Genomic DNA, 23426 nt, shown 5'->3' with positions numbered 1-23426 from the left:
CTGAAGGAAATACTGTTAGGTCATTTACCAGCCCTCTTCTATAATGAATACCATCTGCAAATGACTCCTGGTTACATGGCACTGTAAATCCCATATAAAGGAACTTGCAAAGGGTCAGCTTTGCAAAGTAAGTCCTTGCAGAGGGTCAACTGTAATTCTGTATGAGAGAAGAAAGAAACAAAAGCAAAGAATGAGAGGTGGGTTGGGTTTTTTTTTCCCTCACAGAAATGGCATGTTTGCTCTTTTTTAAAGCACTACTTGTAAAAAAAAACAATTTTATGTCCGTGCTCTCAAAAGTTATCATTGTAAATAAGTCTCCTTTGTTCCCAGCCTCTGTTGTGTTGGAAAAGGTAAAGTTGCTGATGAGGTTACTATTACATGGGGCTGCAGGTTCAGGGATGCCAGCGTCCGTGATGCATGCCTCATCTGCAGTGCACAGCAGACCCTGGCACACACATGCACCAGGCAGGTCAGACTGCAGCCTCTCTTCTGGCTCTGCTGGAACATCTTCCTTGAGGCTCAGGCTGTGCTTTTCCCTTCACCTTTTGATTTGTACCCATCCAAGGTCTTGCCAACCTGCGGGACCTTTTCCTGTCCTGCAGAGTCTGCACTCAAACCCTAAGAGGAAGGGGAAGCTCCAGCTTGGAGATCCCAGCAGCTCTGGGACCTGTCTCTGGTCCCACATCCTCCCACTTTGGTGGGCAGAGCACTCCTTGGTGACCTCTACCAGCCCTTGTAAATACCCTTCTGGAGCAGTAGAAACTTCCATTTTTCCTCTCTGGTTCGTTGTTTCTACCTTTTTCTTCCTTGGCCTTCACCTTCTTCCTTTTTTTCCACTTGTTTTCCCTTTCCTCCTCCCTTTTGGAGGTATTTTCTTAAGGGAAAGCTAAAGTGAATAGTGTCTATAGGCAGAAGTCAGAGAGACTAATATTGACAGCAGAGTAATCTATCCCTAATGCATTCCCAGTCTCTTACTATGCTCAGATCAGGGTCTTTCCAGATGTGATTTTTATGTATCAGTAGGTGCCAGTGATTTTCTCTTCTGTGAACCTGTTCTGTCTCCCCTTGCCCATGTAAAACTCCCAGCACCCACAACGAACAGTATTCTATGATTCTATACCATTTGTTACTGGTTTCCACTTGGACATGGAGCCATTTACTCTTTGGATGCGGCCAATCCCTTACCCATCTAAGAGTCCATTTGTTAAAGCCATATCTCTCCAATTTAGTAGCAAGAATATTGTAGGGGACTGTATCAAAGGCCTTGCAAAATTTCAGGTAGATGACATCTGTAGCTCTTCCCTTGTCCACTGATGCAGTCCCTCCATCATAGAAGGCCACTAGATTAGTCAGGCATGATTTACCCTTGGTGAAGCCATTTAGTCTGTCTCTAATCACCTGCCAGTCTCCCATATGTTTTGATATGTCTCCCAGGAGGATCTGTTCCATGATCTTACTGTGCACGGATGTGAGGCTGACAGGTCGGCATTTCCCAGGGTCCTCCTTTATAATCTTTTTAAAAATGGGCGTGGTGTTTCCCTTTTCCCAGTCACTGGGCATTTTGCCTGACTGCCATGACTTCTCAGATATGATGGAGAGTGGCTTGGAAACTACATCAACCAATTCCCTCAGGACCCTGGGATGCATCTTGTCAGGTCCCGTGGACTTGTCTATGTCCAGGTTCCTCAGGTGGTCTCAAAGATGATCTCCTACAGTGGGAAGGACTTCATCCCCCCAGTCCCTGCCCTGAGTTTCAAGGTTTTGAAAAATATGGAAGAGAGATTATAATTGAAAACTGAGGCAAAATTTTGTTGAGTACCTCAACCTTCTCTATGCTGGTTGTTACTAGTTCTCATCTCATTTATTGGGGGTGGTGGGGTGGTGGCACATTTTCTTTAATCTTGCTTTTCTGGCCAACATGCCTGTAGAAGCCCTTTTATTATTCATTGCATCCCTTGTCAGGTTCGCCTCCAGCTGTGCCTTAGCTTTACTGATCACATTCCTACACATCTGGGCAGCTTCCCTATATTCTTTCCGGGATACATGCCCCTGCTTTGACTGCCTGTGCATTTCTTTCTTACACTTTAGTTTGACCAGGTGGTCCTTACTGAGCCATGTTGGTCTCCTGCCTTCCTTGCCCAATTTCCTTCATGTGGGAATTGAGAATTCTTGCAAGAGCTGCCAGCTCTGTTCAGCTCCTTTGTTGTTCACAGACTGGCTGGACATCAGTCTACCTCTGAGAGGTAACGAGTGATTGCCTTTGCATCACCTGATCTGTTTTTCTTTTCTTCATCTTTCCTTTCTCAACCCCTGAGTTCTCTTGCTTTTGTTCTTCCTATTCTCTCTTCTGTTCTACTTTGGGGGGGGGGGGGGGTGGAGGGAGCAAGCAAGTAGCTGTAAGGTGCTTAAGCTTCTGGTGGGGGGTAAACTACAACATTCATTTTCACACACTGTTTCAGGAAATAAGTAGTGGTGTCAATTTTTAAATATACATACCTAAATGTAACTTTGAGATTTATCTACAGTAATTTTTATAAATGCATTTTATACATAGTCGATAAATAGCCAACCATATCTGTTGTCAAAATTTAATTTTCACAATGTTCTATTACTTGCACCCAAAGTTAGCCAGTTTCCATAAAGAGTTTATTGTCAGCTTGATTATTTTAAAACTCATTTTTCAGGTTTAAAAATAAGATTCATGGTAGCCTTACATTACACAGAAGACCAACCAATAAATATTGTATAAAACGGTTTAATGGATGCATACATGTATGATACAGTGTTAATAAACTTACTGAATTCTAATTATTCACTGTTGTAAACATTTTACAAAAGCATTGTAATTTACCTGGATGGATACACAGTCCTTAATGGAAGAATTATTTAGACTGAATCAGTGGCACATTAAAGAATAAAGCTGACAAGATCCCTTCTACATATTCTTTTGACATTATTCCAGCAAGGGAAACAGCATGGTATAAAAAGTATACAGGAAAGATTGATCTTACCATAACCATCAAACTCTGGAAACTGTAAATACAAGTTCAAGTGGTTGAAACAGTCAAAGTCATAATAAGTGTAACCAGTCAGAAATTACAGTAAGAAATGTTATCCAGGTACATGTAGCTGTCAAAACAATGCATTTCTTTCCTTGTCAGTTGATAATTCTTTTCCAACAAGTCAGAAAAACTTTGGCAATTGTAGGCATTGAAAACAATTTTCAAAGTTCATGAACAGTCACAGCATTTTCTTTGCAGAAGGTAAACTGTACACCAAGGCTCAGAGGCTGTAAAAACTTGTTCCAAGTGGAAAAAAGTGCAAATATCTTGCACAGATAGTTTAAAAAGCTGATGGTAAAATTATTCACTAACAGAATCTTTGTTGTCTTTTTGCACAGTTCACACATCACTGGGAACGTGACAAGGTGTGCTATTTTTGGCAAGAGCAGAAAAAGTGATGAGTTGCCATGTTAGACATGCTGGATCCATGCAGAATTCAGGTAGAGGACTGCTACCTGATGTTATTAGACACTGAATACTGATTTTGTTTTTGTTGAAGCAGTTCTGTAATAGCCAACAGCTTCTTAAGAACATGCTGTAGAAAAAAAAAAACAAAACAGAAACAACAACAACAAAAAAAACAACAAACAACAACAAAAAAAAAAACAGGACAACCCTACATTAGCAATTAAAAAAAAAAAAACCCAAACCCCATCTTGCTTGAGAAGCATCTTCAACATAAACCTACCAGACTTAGAGTTAGGTAGCTTAAAAAATATTTAAATCACCCACCACCATCCCCCTCCCCACAGCTCCAGTTCCCTAGTCACTAAGACATTACTTCAAAAGTAATGAATTTTATCTGCACCCATGGAGGCTCATTAAGTCTTGCCAACTTAACCTAAGAGTTTCAAAATGAGAATTCTCATTTTACAATCTGTAAGCCAAAAAACCATTCTCAGGTATTGTCCCCATGTGAAAGTGCAGAATTGAGCCAAGAAAATTATAAAGAAGTCCGTTGACAAAAAAAAATGGTGATAGTACAATTCACTTCTGCACAGGCAGGACTACCCTCTTTTAGCTTTCTGAAAACCTGAAAACCTGGTCATTAAACTAAACCAAATGCAACTGAATATACACATAAAACAGTTTGAGAAATTGTATTGCTAATGCACTGTCAGGAGTTAAATTATTTTTCCATTGTAGTAGAACTGTGTTCAACTACAACAGCGTGATCCTGAACCATTAGGGCACTTACAGAAGGATAAGGAGGAAAAAAAATCAAGAATTTTCATTATGGAAACCCATGAGAAGAAATTATTCCTCTGAAGTAGAAATATAACGAGGAAACGGTATCATATTTGTAGCAATCAAGTACTTCAGATACAGGCCTTGTGAAAGAAATTATATCCTTTATCTGTAAGCAACATATATTTAGTACCGAAAACTTCTATTATCCTGCCTTGCCAGTCTAGCTATCATTTTTGCTTTGACAAGATTAGCAGTAATTGTAAGTGAATTATGAACTTGAACACGACTGATATTTTTTCCCTTATACCGCACTGAAGAAATAAATTGTAGTTATTTGAAGTGGATTAGTTTTGAACTGCTATAATGAAGCATTCTCTCATTTTTAATTCCTTGAGCTTCCTTCTGCCAAAGATGATTAAATACATATATGTTTTCACCTTTTGCAAAATCACCATATGAGTTTCCAGTAATCCCCTTATTTAAAAAAAAAACATTACTGCTGAGAAATGCATTATTTGAGAAACATTTGCTTCCAGGAGAAAGATATATAGATTTATCATCTACCTGGGTTTAAATTAAGGCCTTCAAAGATTCAGAATATAGGAAAACCAGTATTTAAACCATGAGAATAATAAATTTTTGTAATTTGATTTCTTATTTTGAAACAAATTAAAAACTATTTTAACTACCTCTTTGAAAATGTGTCATTAAATAAGTAGTTTAAGCCGATACTGATGAAATATAAGGAAGACCATCTCTAAACAAAAAAGCTTTCTATAGTACAACTGCCTCTGTCCCCAAATCATTAGCATTAAAATGGGAAGACTCCTTTATCTCCTGCACAGCACAGTATACTAGTCAAGCATGCCAAAACATATTACTGTGCAGTAAGTAGAATTGCCTTTTTAAAGTTTGTCATAATTAGTAGACCATAGGCAAGTAATTACTTTTGTAGTATTTTGAAATAATGCATGAAGTCATGTGAATTTTTTCCTCATAAAAAATAAGTTTTCGTAAAAACTGCATAGAAATTTAATAGTTGGAACAGAACACTCATTTATAGTTTTTGCTAGAGAAGTTTGTCATGTTTGTTTATGAATGTAATAAATCAGGAAGCAGAAATGAAGTAGTGATAGAAACCTAAGGAAAGTAAATTTATTTATTTTGTTTGCAATTAGAAGAACTAGATCCTAAAACTAGAGCCTGTCAGGAGACAGCAATTGGTGATTTTTTTTTCTTGTTGTTGTGGGGTTTTTTGTTTGCTTTTGTTTTTGTCTTTTTTTCACAGAAAAATCAACCCAACCCCCCCAACCCAATGCTTTGAAACACTTTTTTTTTTGCTGTTGTTGTATAAATACTTAGTTCATAGTTTTGAGCTTCTTCACCTTTACAACTCGCAACTTCCTGGTGAAATTTATCACTCATACTGCTGGACAGAAAAATTACAAAAGAATCACAATATTAAGCAATAACTCAGGACATGCTATCTGTACCTGTGATTTTTGTTAACCATTGTAGTTTACCTGCATTACACCTCGCTCATTACTGAGTGTCCGAAGTTCATCTGAATGTGCCATACACATCTCATGCAAGGCTGCCAGATATCGAGATAAGTCAGTTCTAGAGTGTTCTGTACTGTCTGGAAGCTCAGGTACATTCTTTAACAAAAATTATGAGAGCAGACTTAGAATTGTGAGTAGTCAGGCATATGAGAAATTAAATTACAGTTCTACAGACCCATCAACAGCTGTTTTGATACTGCAATCATGTACTGCAATGTTTTTCTTCACAAGTAAGGCTTCTGTCCATGTTATCTAATACAAATTATATATTTCCTCCTCTCCACAAGCTCCACAAGCAAATATTAAGACATTTTAATTACGGTAACACATTTCACATTGAGAGATTACTAAATATACAGCAATTCTTATTCCTACTAGGAGGGTCCAGCTATGTTACCTTTGAGCTGTCCAAAAAGATGCTGAGAAAAGAGATTCATATTATGTCCTCCTCCCTTGTATACAAGATCAAAACTATACTGAAAACTGTTCCTTGAGTGTAGGATTGTGGGCTTCAAGTTCAAAAGGAAGTAAGAGGAACTTAATTGCGACCTCAAGCATCACTTTAAAACCAGCAGAGCAGCTGGACTAACCCAAACTGCACATTCTTACAGTGTCTCTTTTACAAAAGGTTTTGAGGTCCAGGGTGAAGTGGCTTTGGAGGTCTAGGCTTCTTTAGCCCAGGTAGCTTCTGCCTTTAGATTCAGGATGTGCTACAGGGAAAAGGCTGTGATGACTGATCCAATTGGGCTTGTATATTGCTGCATCTTGTCATACCTTCTTTACATGTAGTGACCTAGTTTTATGTAGTCTTGTTTTCTTATTAGGAATCAAATATTTTACAGTTCTTCATAATGAATGTATTTTTATATCTTTTGATTGTACAGGGTCTAAAAGATTTGCTAAGTTTCTCCCTTCTATAGATACCAAGCCTAGATGAATATTTCAGCCAGATTTTAGAGCATTCAGGTGCAGATTTTCTTATATCTCAAAGAGACATTGCTCATCTCAGAGCTTTGTAAACAATATCTTCCAGGCTGTTATCTGCTGAGACCTCTCTGCAAGTGCAGTCAGGGTCTCTCTCCTTATCTTTGGGCTCATGCCTCTTCTCCTGCACGGTCTAGTGTGAGGTGTCCCTGCCTATGGCAGGGAGGTTGGAACTAGATAATCTTAAGGTCCTATCCAACCTGCGGCGTCTGTAAAGAAAGAAGCTAAACACACACACACACACACACACACACTGCTTTCACACCTAGTTCTACTTTATTCACTCCAGCATGGTAATATATAGCATGCAAATACGGGTCTGAGCTATGAAGCCACAGAAACCACATCAATCACAGTGACTGTCTTCATTCACTATAAATTCCATTCTATAAACAATCAGTCACTCCCCAGGCTGTTTCCCAGCCTGACCTTGCACCCATGCACACAAACACTCCTTGGCTTGCTCAAGACCCACATTAATTATCCACATAGTGGGAACAGGACAGCTTGCAGTTCCCACACAACCCTAACCATTCTATGATTCTATGATTCTAGCTATCATATACAAAACAGTAACAGTTTCAAAGTGAAGTGCAATTATTATTTTATTTTAAACTAAAATATCTAGAATTCATGCAGTGAGACATTTGGTGATGTATAACTGAAAATGAACATCAGTCTCAGTTCAAAACATGACAAATTACACATAATAATTTTGTTGTTTAAAATATTTTTTAAAATAATTGCTATTTTTGGACAAAAGCCCTAATCTTTTGGAAGAAGCTCAAATAGATCTCATGTCTAAAGCAGTGCTAAATGAATAAAATATTTCTAACTTGACATTTGATTGATTTAAATTCTGTGTGACAGGCCAGCAATCTGCAGTTTCTAAACATGCATAAGGAAAATTTTTCAGTAACATGCATTCAAAATTCTGTGGAAGCTGATGTATTTTTGAGCTAGTTAACAAAAACTATAAAGAATTTTAATTTACAGTGTTGATATCCAACTTCCAATAGTTTTTTTAAACCACTTACCCCAAGCTCATCTAAGAACATGATCATGCGATGTTTGTTACTCTTGATGAATGGATTTACTCCCTCCATATATGGCTCCTAGTAATTTTAGAAAGTATTTATTAGAACAAATCAATACCAATTTAACAGTCATACCTTTATTTGAACACATTCTAATCAGAGACCTAGCAGTCTTCCAGTACCTAAGGGGGGCCTACATAAAAGCTTGAGAGGGACTTTTTACAAGGGCATGTAGTGATAGGACAAGGGTTAATGTCTTTAAGTTGAAATAGGGAAGTTTTAAATTAGGTATTAGGAAAAAAATTCTTCACTATGAGGGTGGTGAGGCACTGACACAGGTTGCCCAGAAGTTGTGGCTGACCCATCCCTGGAAGTGTTCAAGGCCAGGGTGGAAAGGGCTTTGAGCAACCTGGTCTAGTGGAAGGTGTCCCTGCCCATGGCAGAGGGGTTGGAACTAGATGATCCTTAAGGTCTTTTCCAACCCTAACCATGCTATGATTCTATGACTTCTTTTTTCCATTGCATCTATATAATGGAGAAAACACTTTCAGAGGTAACATCAAGACACAAGTGCCCTCCTTATTATTCTTTTGTTAATGCTTACATTCCAAGTTGTGAGTCATCAGATTTTTATTGTTCAATCATATTGTGAATTGGGCACCAGAACAGACCAATTGCTGCTGGCATTCTTTTAGTGATGTAATAGAAACTTTATTAAAAGCTGAGGCTTTTTAGCACAGCTTGTAAAACTGATTTACAATATTATGTCAAGCAATATGAAAATGAATACAAATTAAAGGGCTGTTTCAAAATGCTGTACCAACAGAAAGCACTGGTCTAAGGAATAAGTATAGGGAAAGTGCGTGTGGATGCTGGGAGCCAGAGGTTGGTATTTATTCATTTGTTTCAGAATTAAAATACTCTATATCCAGGCTGGAAGTTTAATCCTAATTGGTCTTGATTTGAAAATGATTTATTACATATAGTATATAAAAGAACGTGGATGTGGAATGTATTTCAAGGTTCTGTACAGAGATATGCCAATATTACTGAAAGATGCCTCCCTATTTTGACATCAAATAATCAGTGGAAATGCAAAAAGGCTTCCATCATCTCCTTAAGGCAGATTATCCATCCTTAAACAGATTCTTTCTAATCACAGATTTCTACTCTATCATTTCTCAGTCGTCTTTTTGATATGGATATTCCTAAAGAAAATTTACCCATTTTACCATCACATAGATGTTTTCTTTGTTGAGGAATAACTGCCTGCCTGCCTCTTCTCTCACCCTTTTCCAACTCCAACATCCATCTAGTTGACCAAGGGAAGACAGTAGATGCAGTGTTTTTGGATTTTAGCAAATCTTTTGATACTGTTGTTCACAGTATCCTTCTGCATAAAATGTCCAGCTCACAGCTACACAAGTCCATAATATGTTGGTTAAGCAATTGGCTGATGGGTTGGGCTCAAAGGGTTATAGTAAATGGTGTTACATTAGGCTGGTGACCAGTCACCAGGGGGGTTCCCAAGGGCTCAGCTTTAGGGCTAGTGCTCTTTAATGCTTTTATAAATGATCTGGATGCAGGTATCAAATGTACATTAAATAAGTTTGATGATGATACTAAACTAGGAAGAGCTGTGCACTCCCTCAAGTGTAGAGGCCTTACAGAGAGATCTGGATGGACTAGAGAGCTGGGCAATCACCAACCATATAAAATTTAGCAAGAGCAAGTTCCAGGTTCTCCACCTGGAATGGAGTAACCCTGGTTATACATACAAATTAGAAAACAAACAGGCTGGAGAGCAGCCCTGCAGAAAGAGATCAGGGGGTCTGGGTTGATGGCAAGTTAAATATGAGTCAACAGTGCTCTGGCAGCCAAAAAGGCCAACTGTGTCCTGGGGTGCATCAAGCACAGCATAGCTAGCCAGATGAGGGAGGTGACTGTCCCACTCTACACTGCACTGGTGTGGCCCTAACTTGAGTACTGTGTGCGGTACAAGGAGGATTTCAAACTATAAGAGTGTGTCCAGAGGAGGGTGACCAAGATGGTGAAAGACCTCAAGGGCAAGACTTAGGAGGAATGGCTGAGGTCACCTGGTTTGTTCAGATTGCAGAAGAGAAGGATAAGGGGTGACCTCATCGCAGTCTACAACTTCCTCAAGAGGGGCAGTGGAGGGGGAGGTACATATCTCTCTCTGGTGACCAGTGATAGGATATGAGGAAATGGAATGAAGCTGCATCAGGGGAAGTTCAGATTGAACATTAGGAAAAGGTTCTTCACTGATGGTGGCTGGTCAGTGGAACAGGCTCCCCAGGGAAGTGGTCATGGCACCAAGTCTTTCAGTGTTCAAGGAGTTTCTGGACAACACTCTTAGTTATATGATTTAGTTTTAGATAGTCCTCTGAGGAGCAAGGTGTTGGACTTAATAATCCTTATGGGACCCTTCCAACTTGAGAAATTCTATGATTCTATGAATACTAGAGTATGATAGCTACCCTTTTGGACAGACAGAAAAAACAGTCCACATACTTCCACTGTTGTCTTTGAAACAAATGACTAAGTTTATCTGTTCTCATAGCATGAAAATACTGCTGCATCACTCTTTATAATACCTGCTAGTATGGTCATTGGTTCAATTATTTTAACAAGTCACTGCTGTTGTTCATACTACCAAATTAAAAATCTTCATGGTGTGTAAGTTCACGTAAGTTTCTAGGTGACCCATTCTCAAATGACTGACTCCTCTTTCCAAATCAGCCAGACTTTATGCTACTGTTCTAAGCTAAATCAATATCCTGTTGAGCTCCAACTGAAGAGGATAGAAGAAACTGCAGGAATAAGGCCTCCTTGCTGACCCAGGTCACACATCAGGATTTGCATAAGAAACAGCAACAGATTTTTGTCTGTATTAAACAGGAACATTGAAATTTATTGGAAATGCAGTTCTGGACTGTTCTGTGTAAAATTATATTCACCTTAGCTCCAAATTCAACCAGATTTGCTAAATTCTGCACAGACTTGGCGACGAGCGTCAGCGTTCTTGCAGCAGTAGGGGAAGGAGAATCTGATAGGAATACAAAGTAGAGAGTTACTGGCTTAACATGAAAGTTAAGCTCTTCTACAATTTGCTATTTATCATGGAATTAAATACTTTGAATGCTGTAACAGAACTGCATGTGGAAAATATCTCATGATAAGTAAGCTTTTGTTGGTTTAGTAATTATGTCCACAAAAATATTAATAAGCATATGTGACTTTATGTACTACTTGCTTATAGAACAAAGTAAGCAAACTAAAGTGTTCCTCAGAAGCCTAAGGCTAACAAACGTTTTATGAATTAAGTGAAAAGCCCTTTCACAAAAATCAAACAGCTCTCTTAAAAGGAAGATTTGTTGTTAGAATTTAATAAAATAATTGTTTACCCTTTTCCTTACTTGCATATACTCATATTTGCATATAAGTAGGTCCTGCATTGTTATGCAAATTGTACCATAAATTATGAGTACCAGGAAAATAGATTAAACATTACATACAATCGTGGCTTGTACTTCCATGAAAGTATAGCTATTTACTGCATAAATCAAATGCTAGAAACTCCTGGTACAATCACTTGTTGAAAAAGTTGTTTCAACTAAGAGATTAGTGTCCAGCATAGGGGGATTTGGTTTGTTTTTAAATAGTTATGGTAAAATCTGGCTTTCCACTTGCAGGCCATTTAAGTGTTCCAAAATTGACATGGTTATTATATAAACTCTAAATTTCACAGTGCTTCATGAGAATGCTGTCTATCTGTATGTTTTGCTTTTCTGTCTTTCTGCCCCTGTTCCCACTCAGCATTGCAATTAATTAAAAAATAGGTTCCAACTTTTTAGGTATAGCTGGAGCTTAGATTGAGGCACTAATCATACATCTAATGTCAGTTGTTCATAGTATCTAGTGCTTAGTACTATACATCCCTTTGAAGATGCAATGCTGAAAACATTATTAGTCTTAGGATTTGGAAGTTCAGGTGAAGTGAACTGATCTAAAGAAATGTATTCTTTTAAAAAATCAACTAAGAAGGTTGAAACAAAGGACTTCTTTTCAGTAAACATTTTTGAGAACGGTCATTGAGGTGTCAGGATAGGCTCATTGATGCTGAAATTGTAGTCTATCTCCACACTCAGCCTTCAGAATATTTCCCCTCCTCACCCCATTACAGCAAGGAAGCATGTTAAAAGCTTTGCTCCAAAACAAAGAGGGCCCCCTTCCTTTTCTTTTTTATTTTTAACAGCTCTAACGGACCTATATAAAGTTCATAAATTTACCTTAGCAAAAGTGAAGAATATTATCTGAACTTCCATACAGGACTAGCACTTACAGACAAGCTTAAAAGGGATTACAGAAATTTATGGATAACAACTCCATTTACAGCTGAAGATACAGTGGTCTCAGTGCAGTCCTCAAGTTAGAAAATATGTAACTCATAAATCTGAAGATGATAAAAATACTGAGGAAAGGATCACTATATACGGGACCAGGTTCTTTAATGCTTTCACCAAAAAGGGCATGAAAATTATTAAAAGAGAAAGAGTTTTTTTTTTACTCACTCAGGCCTTCTCATTTAGTAGAGCTTAAAGAGAGAGGACAGAAAACGTATGTTGTCTGAAAAGCTGCCTATAAAGGCAAAAAAGGAAAAGTTTTTCTCCCAAGTAGTTTCTGACACAAATGATTTTGGTTTCTTCCAATTTCCAAACCAAGATTTTGCAGGCAAAACTGAGAAAGTATTAGGGACGGAAGGAGGAACAACAACGGCTAGTGCAAACCAAATGCCCTCTTCCAAAGGGGAAGAGTGTGAGGAGTCCTGCCCCTGAGGAGGAAGGAGTGGCAGAGACAGTGTGTGATGAACTAAGAGCAACTCACATTCCCTATCCCCTCCAAGCTGCTTGGGAGGGAGATGAAGTAGAAAAAATTGGAAATGAAGTTGAGCCTGAGAAGAAGGGAGGGGTGGAGGGAAGGTATTTTAAGATTTAGTTTTTATTTCTCATTATCCCACTCTGATTTGATTTGCAATAAATTAAACTAATTTCCCTGAATTTAGTCTGTTTTGTCTGTGACAGTAATTGGTGAGCAGTTTCTTCCTGTCCTTACCTTGATCTGAAATCCCATCAACACAGCCTTATGTCTAGCACAACAGTAACACACATATTAGTCGTATCTGTAAGACCTCAGCTATATCTGTAAGTTAAAATGCTCAGGAACATTTCTAGGTGCTTAAGCCAACTGCCATGGAATAATCCATGCCCTCACTGTTAAGCTTTACAACAAAGCCCCACATCAACTGTGTCAGTTGTAGTCCCTGATGCATGCCAACACCCAATCTCACCTAAGAACTGCTTAGAGGAATGCTATCTGATATCAGCCTGAATTGTGCTACAGATCAGTACAGCAATTTCACAGTCCTGTTCTACCAAAGAGGAAAAGTCCCTGTCACTGTTTTATTTACTGATAGAGATGAACTCTACAAAGAGAGCACCAAAACCAAGGGTAACATTTTTTACTGGGCCTGGCTAGGATACAGTTAAGTTTCTTCATAGCAGCTCATATGATGCCATTTTAGATTTTTGACCAAAACAGTACTGATAACACACTAATGTTATAGCTTTTGCTGAACAATGTTTACATAGCATAAAGACCACCTCTGTTTCTCATTCTGCCTCCCCAGTCAATACATTGGGAGGTGTGCAATAGGCTGGGAGGGGACATGACTCAGAAGATGACCCAAAATAACCAAAGAGATATTCTATACATATAACTTCATGGTCAGCAATAAAAGGGAAAAGAGGGGGCTTACGGATGCTAGCCATCTTTTTCTCAGGAACTGGCTGGGCATTGGTCTATCCGTGGAAGGTGGCATGATTGGCTTTGCATCACTTGCTTTGTTCTGTTCCATTTATCTTTCACTTATTAAACAATTATTTAATTTTTGTTTTTTTTATCTTGACCCTTAAGTTTTCTTGTTCTTATTCTTCCTTTCCTCTTCCCCCATCCCACTGAGGGTGAGGAGGGAAGTGAGCAAGCAACTGTGTGGAGCTTTATCTGCTCACTGGGGTTAACCCACAAAAATTTTCTGTATGAAACTTTTCTTTAACTTTTTTTTTTTTTTTACTTGAAAAACAGACATTGGGAATAAACACTGTCTAACCCTTGAGGGTGAAAACTGTATGCTGTCTTCCTTATGGAGAAAGTTAATCAGTTGATATGGATAACATGACTTTGGACATAGTGTTCAAAAGACTTCATATTTTGCTAAATTAGGCATTAAAGTAAGTTCATGTCTATTACTACATAGAGTATGAATTCAGTCTGAAGCATAGTCACCTGAGATTATATTAAACATCCTTGGGTTCAGGATAGCAGGACAAATCAATCGAAGAAAAACAAAGCCGCTGAAATAGAAAAAAAAATTGTTCTGTTCAATAATAAAGTTAAAGAATTAATTTAGTCTTTAAGCATTTAAGTCAGTGTGGAAATCTTTGTGAGACAGATGACAACCAACCAGCCTGTGTTCTGTGAATGTTTAAGAATGCATTCTTAATTAAGAATGTCTCGTTATGATTTCAACTATGATAAAAAAAGAAAAAAACCAACCCAGGCATATTGATTTCCCAATTAAAGTGAACCTCTGAAACCACCTGGGAAAAGCTTAACTGTAAAGCCATATTGAAGCCTGTAGTCTAAGACCACACTAGCTTTAAAAATGAGGAACACTTAATCTCCTGCCTTCCACAAGTGTTCCACTGCCTACTACAGCAAATAATTCATCCTGCAGCCACTTGCTTCCCCAAGCCAACATAAGGAGAGAAAGAGTGCACAGTCAGAATGGAGCCTCTCTTAGCCTTAGCTCAGCTTGGACTGATACATATCCTGATAACAGAACACTATTATCCTAGAAGAATAATACTAGATCAGCTACTTTCCTCACAGAAGGTCACCCAGACAATCTAGAAAGATAGGGAATAGCACTCAGTTTGACTGCAGAACTAGGAACTTATTAAACAGAAACCCAAAATAGCCTTCAGTTTAGCATGAGAAGAATCTAAATTTCTGTTGACAGTTGAAGCAAAAAGGTATCCATCTGAGGTTAACCATAATTCTGGAAGACTGCTACAAAATAAAGTCACATATGGACCAACTAAAGCAATTTAACTCGCCTCTCATTTTGGTCAGAGTGTGTGGACACTACCAGCAGACTGTCTTTTCAGTACTGCAATACCAAAGCCTGACCACTTACAAAAGTGGACCTTGCATTACTTTGCTTGTTAAGTATACAGTGAAATTATTGTTCATTATTAATTGGAAGTGCCACATGTAGCAGTGAGGTTAATACACCTTTCATGTATCCAAACTCTTGATTTCCAATATATACTGTTATAGAAGTTTCTTATTTCTCCAAGAACCATGGATTATGGGCTGACAAAACACTCCTGGCCCAATGTGAAATAAAAATATTTTTTGAGATTAACTTAAAGTTATGAGGAAGTAAATAATTTTGAAGTCATGGCACATATATCAGTTTCTCTTGTAGACAGCCTGAAGTTGAAGACAACTGGGGTATGAACCTAAGATGAACCTTGCAGATACAGAAGAGTTGATGATTCTTACACTGGTCAAACTGCATAAAATAAGAATGAGTCAATACCTATGCATGGATTTTTACAACCAGACAGAAATGGCAGCAATTTCAGAATGATACAGAATGGAAGCTACCCAGACAACTTAAAAAATTGTCTTTGAATATGTAATCATTCTTGGACCAAAACTAGTGCAATAAAAGATAATATTCTTCACTGTAGACTGCAAAACCCCCTGTACTCTAGAGACAAATCACAAGTATCCACTTATGAAGGCTAAGATGATGAGAGAAAGGGACCAATATTTATGTTATCCAGCAGAGATCCCAGGAAAACTGTGAATTCCAGCTGTATTCACTTAAGGAAAGCCATGTGGCTCTTCAGAGATGGGGAAGAACAGAAAGAGACATGGTATTTGCTTCTAAGTTCTACACACTTGTAACAGTCTAGCCCCAACACCTCTGATAAGAGCAGCCTCAATTTGAAGGCAAAACTCCTGCAGAACACTGTTGGCTGGCATTTTACTGAAGATATTTTTTCAAGAAAATCTTGAGTCACTATTGTTACAAACGCTAAATGACAGGGAAATAAGCATGGAAGGCACTGTACTAATTACAATAACATTTACTGAAACCAGGGGAGAAAGAGCATCCATGTCTTCATTTCTGTCTCCAGCCAAAGTGATAAACAAAAGTCAATGATAAATCATCTGGAAGACACTGCTCAATGGGAGATTAACCTCAGCAAATCATATCAGTGCCAGATACTGGTCTGCCAGCAAGCTAGACCTGCAAAAAACAGGTAAAGCAAATGTAGAAGAGATGTGGCTTTGATACCCTTAAACCCCCAATATAATTTAGAACAACAGTGTGAAGGCCTGATTTCTGTTAAAGATTTTTTTTTTACCTGCACTGGCAACTGATAGTGTTAAAGGAAGAACTATTTATTCAATTGATTTTTGAATGCAGACTGGAGCTTTTATAATCAGTGCAACTCTAGAGGAGACAGGTTCAGTAGCCTGCAACATTTTTACAGAGACTATGGAATGTTTTAACATGATTGGGCTGGAGCAGAGAAATGAAACAAAACTGGGACAGCATAGAGATACATATTTTCAGAAATTAACACTGTGTGTTGATTCTGAGTGGTCAGCACTGGGAATCTTCACTAATGCAGAGAACTATACAATCCAATGCAGACAGTACCTCATTGAAATCTAATGACAGTCCAATCACCTTTCTGAGAAGGTAATAATTTCCTTAACATGTTATATCTGCATTTTAAAGGACATTCATCTTAGCATGTGTAAGATTTTTCCAATAATTAACACATATGTCATGATTTAAGCCCAGCCGGTAATGCAAAACCACTCAAAACTGGGGGAAGTGAGCGAGTGGCTGCGTGGTTTTGAGTTACCGGCTGGGCTTAAACCACGACAGTTCTTTTTGGTGGCCAATGTGGGGCCGGAAGGGTTGAGATAACGACAGATCTGAGCAGAGTGTGTCTAATCATATTTGTGATAAGCATTCATTGTTTTGGATTAATAGTCACTTGTCACAATGTTGATTTTTTTTCTCTCAGAGTTGTTGTGCTTGGTCTCAGAGTTTCAGCATGTCACACCTTACTTGCAGCCAGTATTTGCCGTTTTAGTGTTTATCAGCTGGGGGGAGTTACCCAGAAGGCCCAGATTGCTGGCTGGTTTGGGCAGGGTATTGGTCGGCAGGTGGTGAGCAATTGTATTGTGCATCACTTGTGTTTATTGTTTTCTTTTCCCCTTTTAGTTATATATTTTCTCCCCTTGTTATTACCCTTATCATGATTATCATTGGTGCTAGTAGTAGCTGTTTTGTATTATACCTTAGTTACTGGACTGTTCTTATCTCAACCCATGGGATTTACATTCTTTCGATTCTCCTCATTATTTTGATTCTCCCATCCCTCCGGGAGTGGGGGAAGGAAGAAGGGGGGGGAAGTGAGTGAGCGGCTGCATGGTTCCGAGTTACAGGCTGGGCTTAAACCACGACAACATACTACATCGGAGTCCCTGGATAAGGCACGGTCCTCCCAGATGGCATGACAGGAACATTGTCTTCAGAGGTCACTGCTCTCCAGGGGTATCACAAAGGTTAACTAACACTTTGAGAGAACTTTTTCTCTTTCCCAAGATGAAAAAGGAAATCATTATTTTAGACTAGTTTGTAAAACTTAAAAAAATTCAAAGTTAAAGCTATTAAGTATTGCTATACTGACCTCTGTAATACACCCCTAGCAAGGCTCCAACAGCATGACTAAGAATCTAGAAAGCTCTCAATCCTTAATTGGGATATCATGCCACAGTACCATAATAACATTACATATTCTTGTAACCTATATAAGGTACTATAAAGTTTTGGAACTGTCGTGGTTTAAACCCAGTCAGGCAACTTGTTCACTCACTTCCAGTGAGTGGTGCTGGGCTGACAACAATCGAGGGCCCCCCCCCCACTGGGGCTCTCGATGGCACTAAAAGGAAAAAATAGATAAGGACACTGAAGTATGACAGTAATAAGACATTAAAAGATTATTTTCAACATAGAATAAAGTGACAAGTAACTTACCTAACAACTCTTGTTCTCATCGTGGTATTAGCTGGCCACTTGCTTTGAACAGACTTTTGCAAGCATCCATAAATATATCTCAATGTCCTGTAAAAATAATAGCTAATTAATAATTTTATTAAAACCCTTCATTGAATAAAAAAGCTGGTCAGAAAGGATCTAGTCCAACCTCCTGCTTAATGCAGAACTATTATCAATACTAAAATTATGATTCAGTCATAATCTTTAAATTATTTTAAAATCTGCTATGAGAGTCCATTTACCAATGGCAAAAAAAGTCCTTGACTAATACACTATTCTATTTGTGCAGGTAAAATTCTGATAATTCACATGTGTGTTAAATGCTTTATGATACTTTTTTTTCCTATTACTTAGGTAGTGTTTCCTTTAAAAAAATAAAAAAAAAAAAAAGGTTTGGTGGCTCCCCCCCCACTTTTTAACTGAACAAATAACAACTTGTGCATCCATAAATACAGGTTAGGTGTAGTTAAGCAATAGTCCTCTCCTATCAGAAAATGGGAGTACTCTGGTGTATTTCAGAAAATGTTAAGACATGGACCATATACTTAAAAGACTGAAGATTTTAATGCTAACCTTGCCATCACTGACCCAAAAGAATCTTCGGTGTTATTCTGCCATTCTGTGTTGGGTTGACCCCAACCAGCAGCTAAGCCTCACCCAGTCATCACTTGCTCACTTTCCCTCATCATGATAGGGGAGAGAATCAGAAGGGTAAAAGTGAGAAAACTCATGGATTGAGATAAAGACAGTTTCATAGGAAAAGCAAAAGCTGTGCACACAAACAAAGCAAAATAAGGAATTCATTCACTACTTCCCATTGACAGGCAGGTGTTCAGCTATCTCCAGGAAAGTAGGGCTTCATCACGTATAACGGTTACTTGGGAAGATAAACACCATAACTCCAAATGTCATCCCATCCCACCCCCCTTCATCCTTCATTTCCTGCAATTTTATTGCAGAGCACAACATCATATCATATGGAATATCCCTTAGGTCACTTGGGGACAGAGCTGGGACAGCTCTGTCCCCTCCCAACTTCTTGCCTACCTCCAGCCTGCTTGCTGGGAAGGGGGGGGGAGGAGAAAAAACAACCCTCAACACTGTGCAAGCACTGTTCAGCCAAAACATGGGTGTATTATCAACACTGTTTTACTCATAAATCTATAAAACACAGCACCATACAGATTGCTATGAAGAAAATTAACTCCATCCCAACCAAACCCAGTACAAATCTCCACCCCTTATTCCATACCGTTTGCATCATGCTTGGGTCCTATACTATCCAGTACATCATCATTAATCACCCCCACCCCCTTCTCATCCTTTAGTATACATACATATATCATTCCCTCAGTCCATGCCCCCCCCATTGTCCATAAAATGTTCATTGAATTAATTTAATCTGTAACTTGGGCTCCATCTGTTATGGTGGTCACTCAGGACAGAAGAGGTGGTGTGTTGTGTGGAGTCATCAGGCATCAAAGCCAGTTCAGAATGGGTCACTGTTGCACTTGCCTGGCTTCTTGCAGAGCTCATCCACCATTAGTTCAGGTGGTCCCTGTTATAGTATTTCTTATAGCATACAACTCAAATCATCATTTAAACATATCCATTACAGTCTTCACCCCTGGTCTTTTTGGACCAGGCTATAGAGTTTAACATTGCAATGAACTCCTCCCCTTGCCCCCTGCTCCAGCATGAATCCTCCATGGGCTGCAGTCCCTTTGGGGGTTTACCTGCTCTGGTATGGACTTACCAGTCACTTCGGCTCCAGCTCATACTGGAGTTCCTCCATATTCAGTACAGCTACACTCAACCATGACATGATTTCATTCAGGCTACAATAGTCCACTGTTAGTCTCCACCCTCCATCAGACTTTTGCAGGCTATATGGAACTATTCAATGGTGATTGAGTCTTGCTGATCATTCCTTGACTCTCCAGTTCATGGAGGGGAACCAGAGAGTCTTGGTTGTTGTGATATTACTGCTGGTTCAATGTTATGGTAGCAGTTAACACCTGCTGCTCTTTAACCTACAGCAACCTCACAACAGAAAGGGTCCTGCAAGAGGTTGGGCAAGGTAGACAGCTGTTTAATCTTCTCTGAATCCATGGCTGCTACAACAAAGGCCCACCTTTTTGGGTTCTTGAAGTAGCCTGTCCTGAAATAGTTTATGCCAAAGATACATGGAGCCTCCAGGCCAATCACAATAGGGTGCTTCTGCTACTTGTCCCCTGTAAGGCTCATCACAGCCTTCAACACAGGTAACTGCTGGGATCCCCTTGTCACTTCAGAAATCAGATGGGTTCTACCCCCTTGGACCCTAATGGCATTAGGGTACACTGTGCACCCATGTCCACCAAAGCCTTATATTCCCATGGGTCTGATGAATCCACACAGTCTAATAAACCTGGTTGTCCCTTTCCTCTGACTGGCCAGAGGAAGGATCCCCTCCTTCTTTGTTGGAGCATTAATTATCCAACTCCTGTGACTGCAAACCAGAACTCCCTTCATTAGGATCAGAAGGAGGATCAGCCCATGCTGGAGCAGGCTCCTGGCAGGACCTGTGATCCAATGGAGAGAGAAGCCCATGCTGGGGCAGGTTTTCTTCCAGGCCCTGTGGCCCTGTGGGGGACACATGCTGGAGCAGTCTGTTCCCAAAGGACTGCACCCTGTGGAAAGAACCCACGCTGGAGCAGTTCGTGAAGAAGTGCAGACTGTGGGAAGGACCCACACTGGAGAAGTTCATGAAGAACAGTCTCCCATGGGAGGGACCACACACTGGAGCAGGGGAAGAATGTGAGGAGGAAGGAGCGGCAGTGACAACATGTGATGAACTGACCACAACCCCCATTTCCTGTCCCCCTGCACCACTTGGGGCAGGGAAGAGGTAGAGAAAATTGGGAGTGAAGGTGAGACGACGAAGAAGGGAGGAGTGGGGGGAAGGTGTTTTAAGATTTGTTCTTATTTCTCATTACCCTACTCCAATTTGATTTGCAATAAATTAAACTAATTTCCCCAAATTAATTCCCATTAGCTTGCTTTGCCCATGACAGTAATTGGTGAGCGATCTCCCCCTGTCCGTATCTCAACCCATGAGCTTTTCATTATGTTTTCTATCCCCTGTCCAGGTAAGGAGGGGAGTGATAGAGCATCTTTGGTGGGCACCTGGCATCCAGACAATGTCAACCCACCACACGTGCAAAAAGCACAATTCATTCAAGTGTTGATGTTTTGGGTTTTTGGTGTTTGTTTTTTTTTTCTCTGTACATAGAACATCCCTAAAGAAATTAGTCTTAAGACTGCTTAGTATAAGATAAACCAATAAGACCACCATTTTATGGTGCAATGTAAATCACACAAACAGGAATTTTCAAGTGCAAATTTGAACAGATTTCAAACTTACGGAGGTAGTATCTCTGCAGCCATGAATATTTTCTCCAACAATTCTGAAAGTATACTGAGTAGATGTGCCAAATTAATGTTTACATCTTCATTTTTTTCTAATTTTGAGGGATTTAACTAAAACCAAAAGGAAAAAATACTAAGTTTCTTCTCTTGAATAGAACTACATGCATAATTTTATAATATTAGACACCCGATGCTATTTCAAAATAAATTAAATCTTCTACTGCTGTACAAATCTCAGAACTGCACAGAAAATACAAATCTGCTTCAAGGGCTAGCCAGGAAACTAATGTGAAAAAGCAATGTTTTTAAGTTCTAGTGCACTGATTTTAACAGCACAGACATTTAACACTATCCATAACTGCCCCTCTTTTTTTAAGTACATATATTTTCATATCTTATAATCTAGTCTTCTGAGGACACCCTCCCCCCACCTTTCCATGATTAAGTTCAAGTGGAACAGAAGTTAGGAGGGTCATTTTAGAAATAAATATAGGTTCTAACACAAGTACTTAAGGTAAGGGAGTTTTAAAATGAAACTAAGTTCAGACATTGACTTTAGTATATCTGGAGCTTAACACAAGTTATTTAGGGTAGACCATTCAGTATCTGCTACAAAAGAACCTACAATTGCTAAAGAATAAACACATAATTTAAAGAAATTTGATTTTAAACATGTATTTAAAAGTGATGCTATGAACATTGTTCAAGCTAACATTTAGAAAAAAATCATAATCATCCAGTTCCATTAATGAAATTATTTCTGAAGGATTAATAAATGCTTCCAAAGCAAAGAATAGGTAGATCATCATTTCAACAAATCAAAACAAATCAAAATATTTCAAGGTATCACCTCACAGGACTGCTTGCTCTCCATTATCTTTAATATACTGTCTTTCAGTGCATGGTGAACAAAACGTGTTGCCGTGGTTTTCATATATTGCTCCATTAGTGTACTTGCTAAAGTGGTGGCACGAAACAAAGTAGCAGCTTCATCTGAAAAAAATAAAGCAAAAAGTTGGGAAAATGAGAACAAAAAGCAGAGGAAAAAACACGCTGTGTTCATAGTTTGATATAAGATGTAATTAAGGAAGGAAAAAGAAACAAAGATGTAGGAGCCTTTCCCAGAACTTCAGTAAATGTTAGTGCAATTGGAACAGTACCTTCCATGCTTATTTCCCTGTCATTTAGTGTTCGTAACAATAGTGACTCAAGCTTTTCATGAAGAAAAATCTTCAATAAAATGCCAGCCAACAGTGTTCTATCCTGTCCACAAACATGTGATAAGGCATAGACTACATGCATCTCTTTCTGGAGTATAAGCTGAAAAAAACAGGAATAATGTTCAGAAATGTGTCCTAACATAACAGTCACTACAAATACTACTTAGCAACATTTATTAGTGTTATTGAAATCTCAATCAACAAAGAAAATGAATTTTGACAGAAAAACTGAGGAAACAAATTTAATACCTCTTTAAACTCACTGTACTCCTCTTCTGGCATGATCTTCTCCATAGAATATCGTGCTCGAACACGCAAAGAACCTGGCTCAGTACCCTTCAGTGGTATATAGGAACTGAGCTGAAACCACTCGTCTGTTGTATGTCCTTTCTGTAATCGGCTTAATTTGCAACGCATAAAAACTTTAGGAAAAAAAGCATAGTTAAGTAGGTTATGTTCAGGAAAACAATGCTATTATTGAATAAAAAAGTCTGTTTTCAGCATGTCACCTTGTTTCAGCAAGAATATTAATAAAAAGAATCAAAATTTGTGCCATGAAGTATATTGACAGATTATCTCTTAAATGGTTTCAGACTTCTGAAAACTGAAGCTGAAATATAAAGCATGGTGTAAATAATGAATACACAGAGATCATAGAATCATAGAATAGTTAGGGGTGGTTATTAACAAAGTTACTATTTGTAGTTTTATTATTAGCATTACTA

The 23426-nt window shown here is 38.7% G+C and overlaps 1 protein-coding gene across 1 annotated transcript in view; it reads right to left on the bottom strand.

Moving 5' to 3' along the window:
- Positions 1-2945: 2945 nt before the first annotated feature.
- The window catches only part of LOC133262742 (ras GTPase-activating protein 1-like), a 124475-nt gene continuing 103994 nt past the window's right edge, over positions 2946-23426 (bottom strand). Inside the window, exons 16-25 of the mRNA XM_061442189.1 lie at positions 22951-23123; positions 22642-22801; positions 22332-22474; positions 21477-21592; positions 18050-18136; positions 14200-14267; positions 10815-10903; positions 7837-7914; positions 5777-5911; positions 2946-3597 (exon numbers count right to left, since the gene is read on the bottom strand). Of these exons, the coding sequence (XP_061298173.1) occupies positions 3514-3597; positions 5777-5911; positions 7837-7914; positions 10815-10903; positions 14200-14267; positions 18050-18136; positions 21477-21592; positions 22332-22474; positions 22642-22801; positions 22951-23123 (1133 nt within the window). The 3' untranslated portion in view covers positions 2946-3513. The remainder of the gene's footprint in view (positions 3598-5776; positions 5912-7836; positions 7915-10814; positions 10904-14199; positions 14268-18049; positions 18137-21476; positions 21593-22331; positions 22475-22641; positions 22802-22950; positions 23124-23426) is intronic.

This window comes from Pezoporus flaviventris, unplaced genomic scaffold (assembly GCF_033815535.1).
Source record: "Pezoporus flaviventris isolate CSIRO_AGI_PZ_B2104156 unplaced genomic scaffold, CSIRO_AGI_Pfla_v1 ptg000219l, whole genome shotgun sequence".
Classification (NCBI taxonomy): Eukaryota; Metazoa; Chordata; class Aves; order Psittaciformes; family Psittacidae; genus Pezoporus; species Pezoporus flaviventris.
This window is presented reverse-complemented; position numbering and strand designations above follow the sequence as displayed.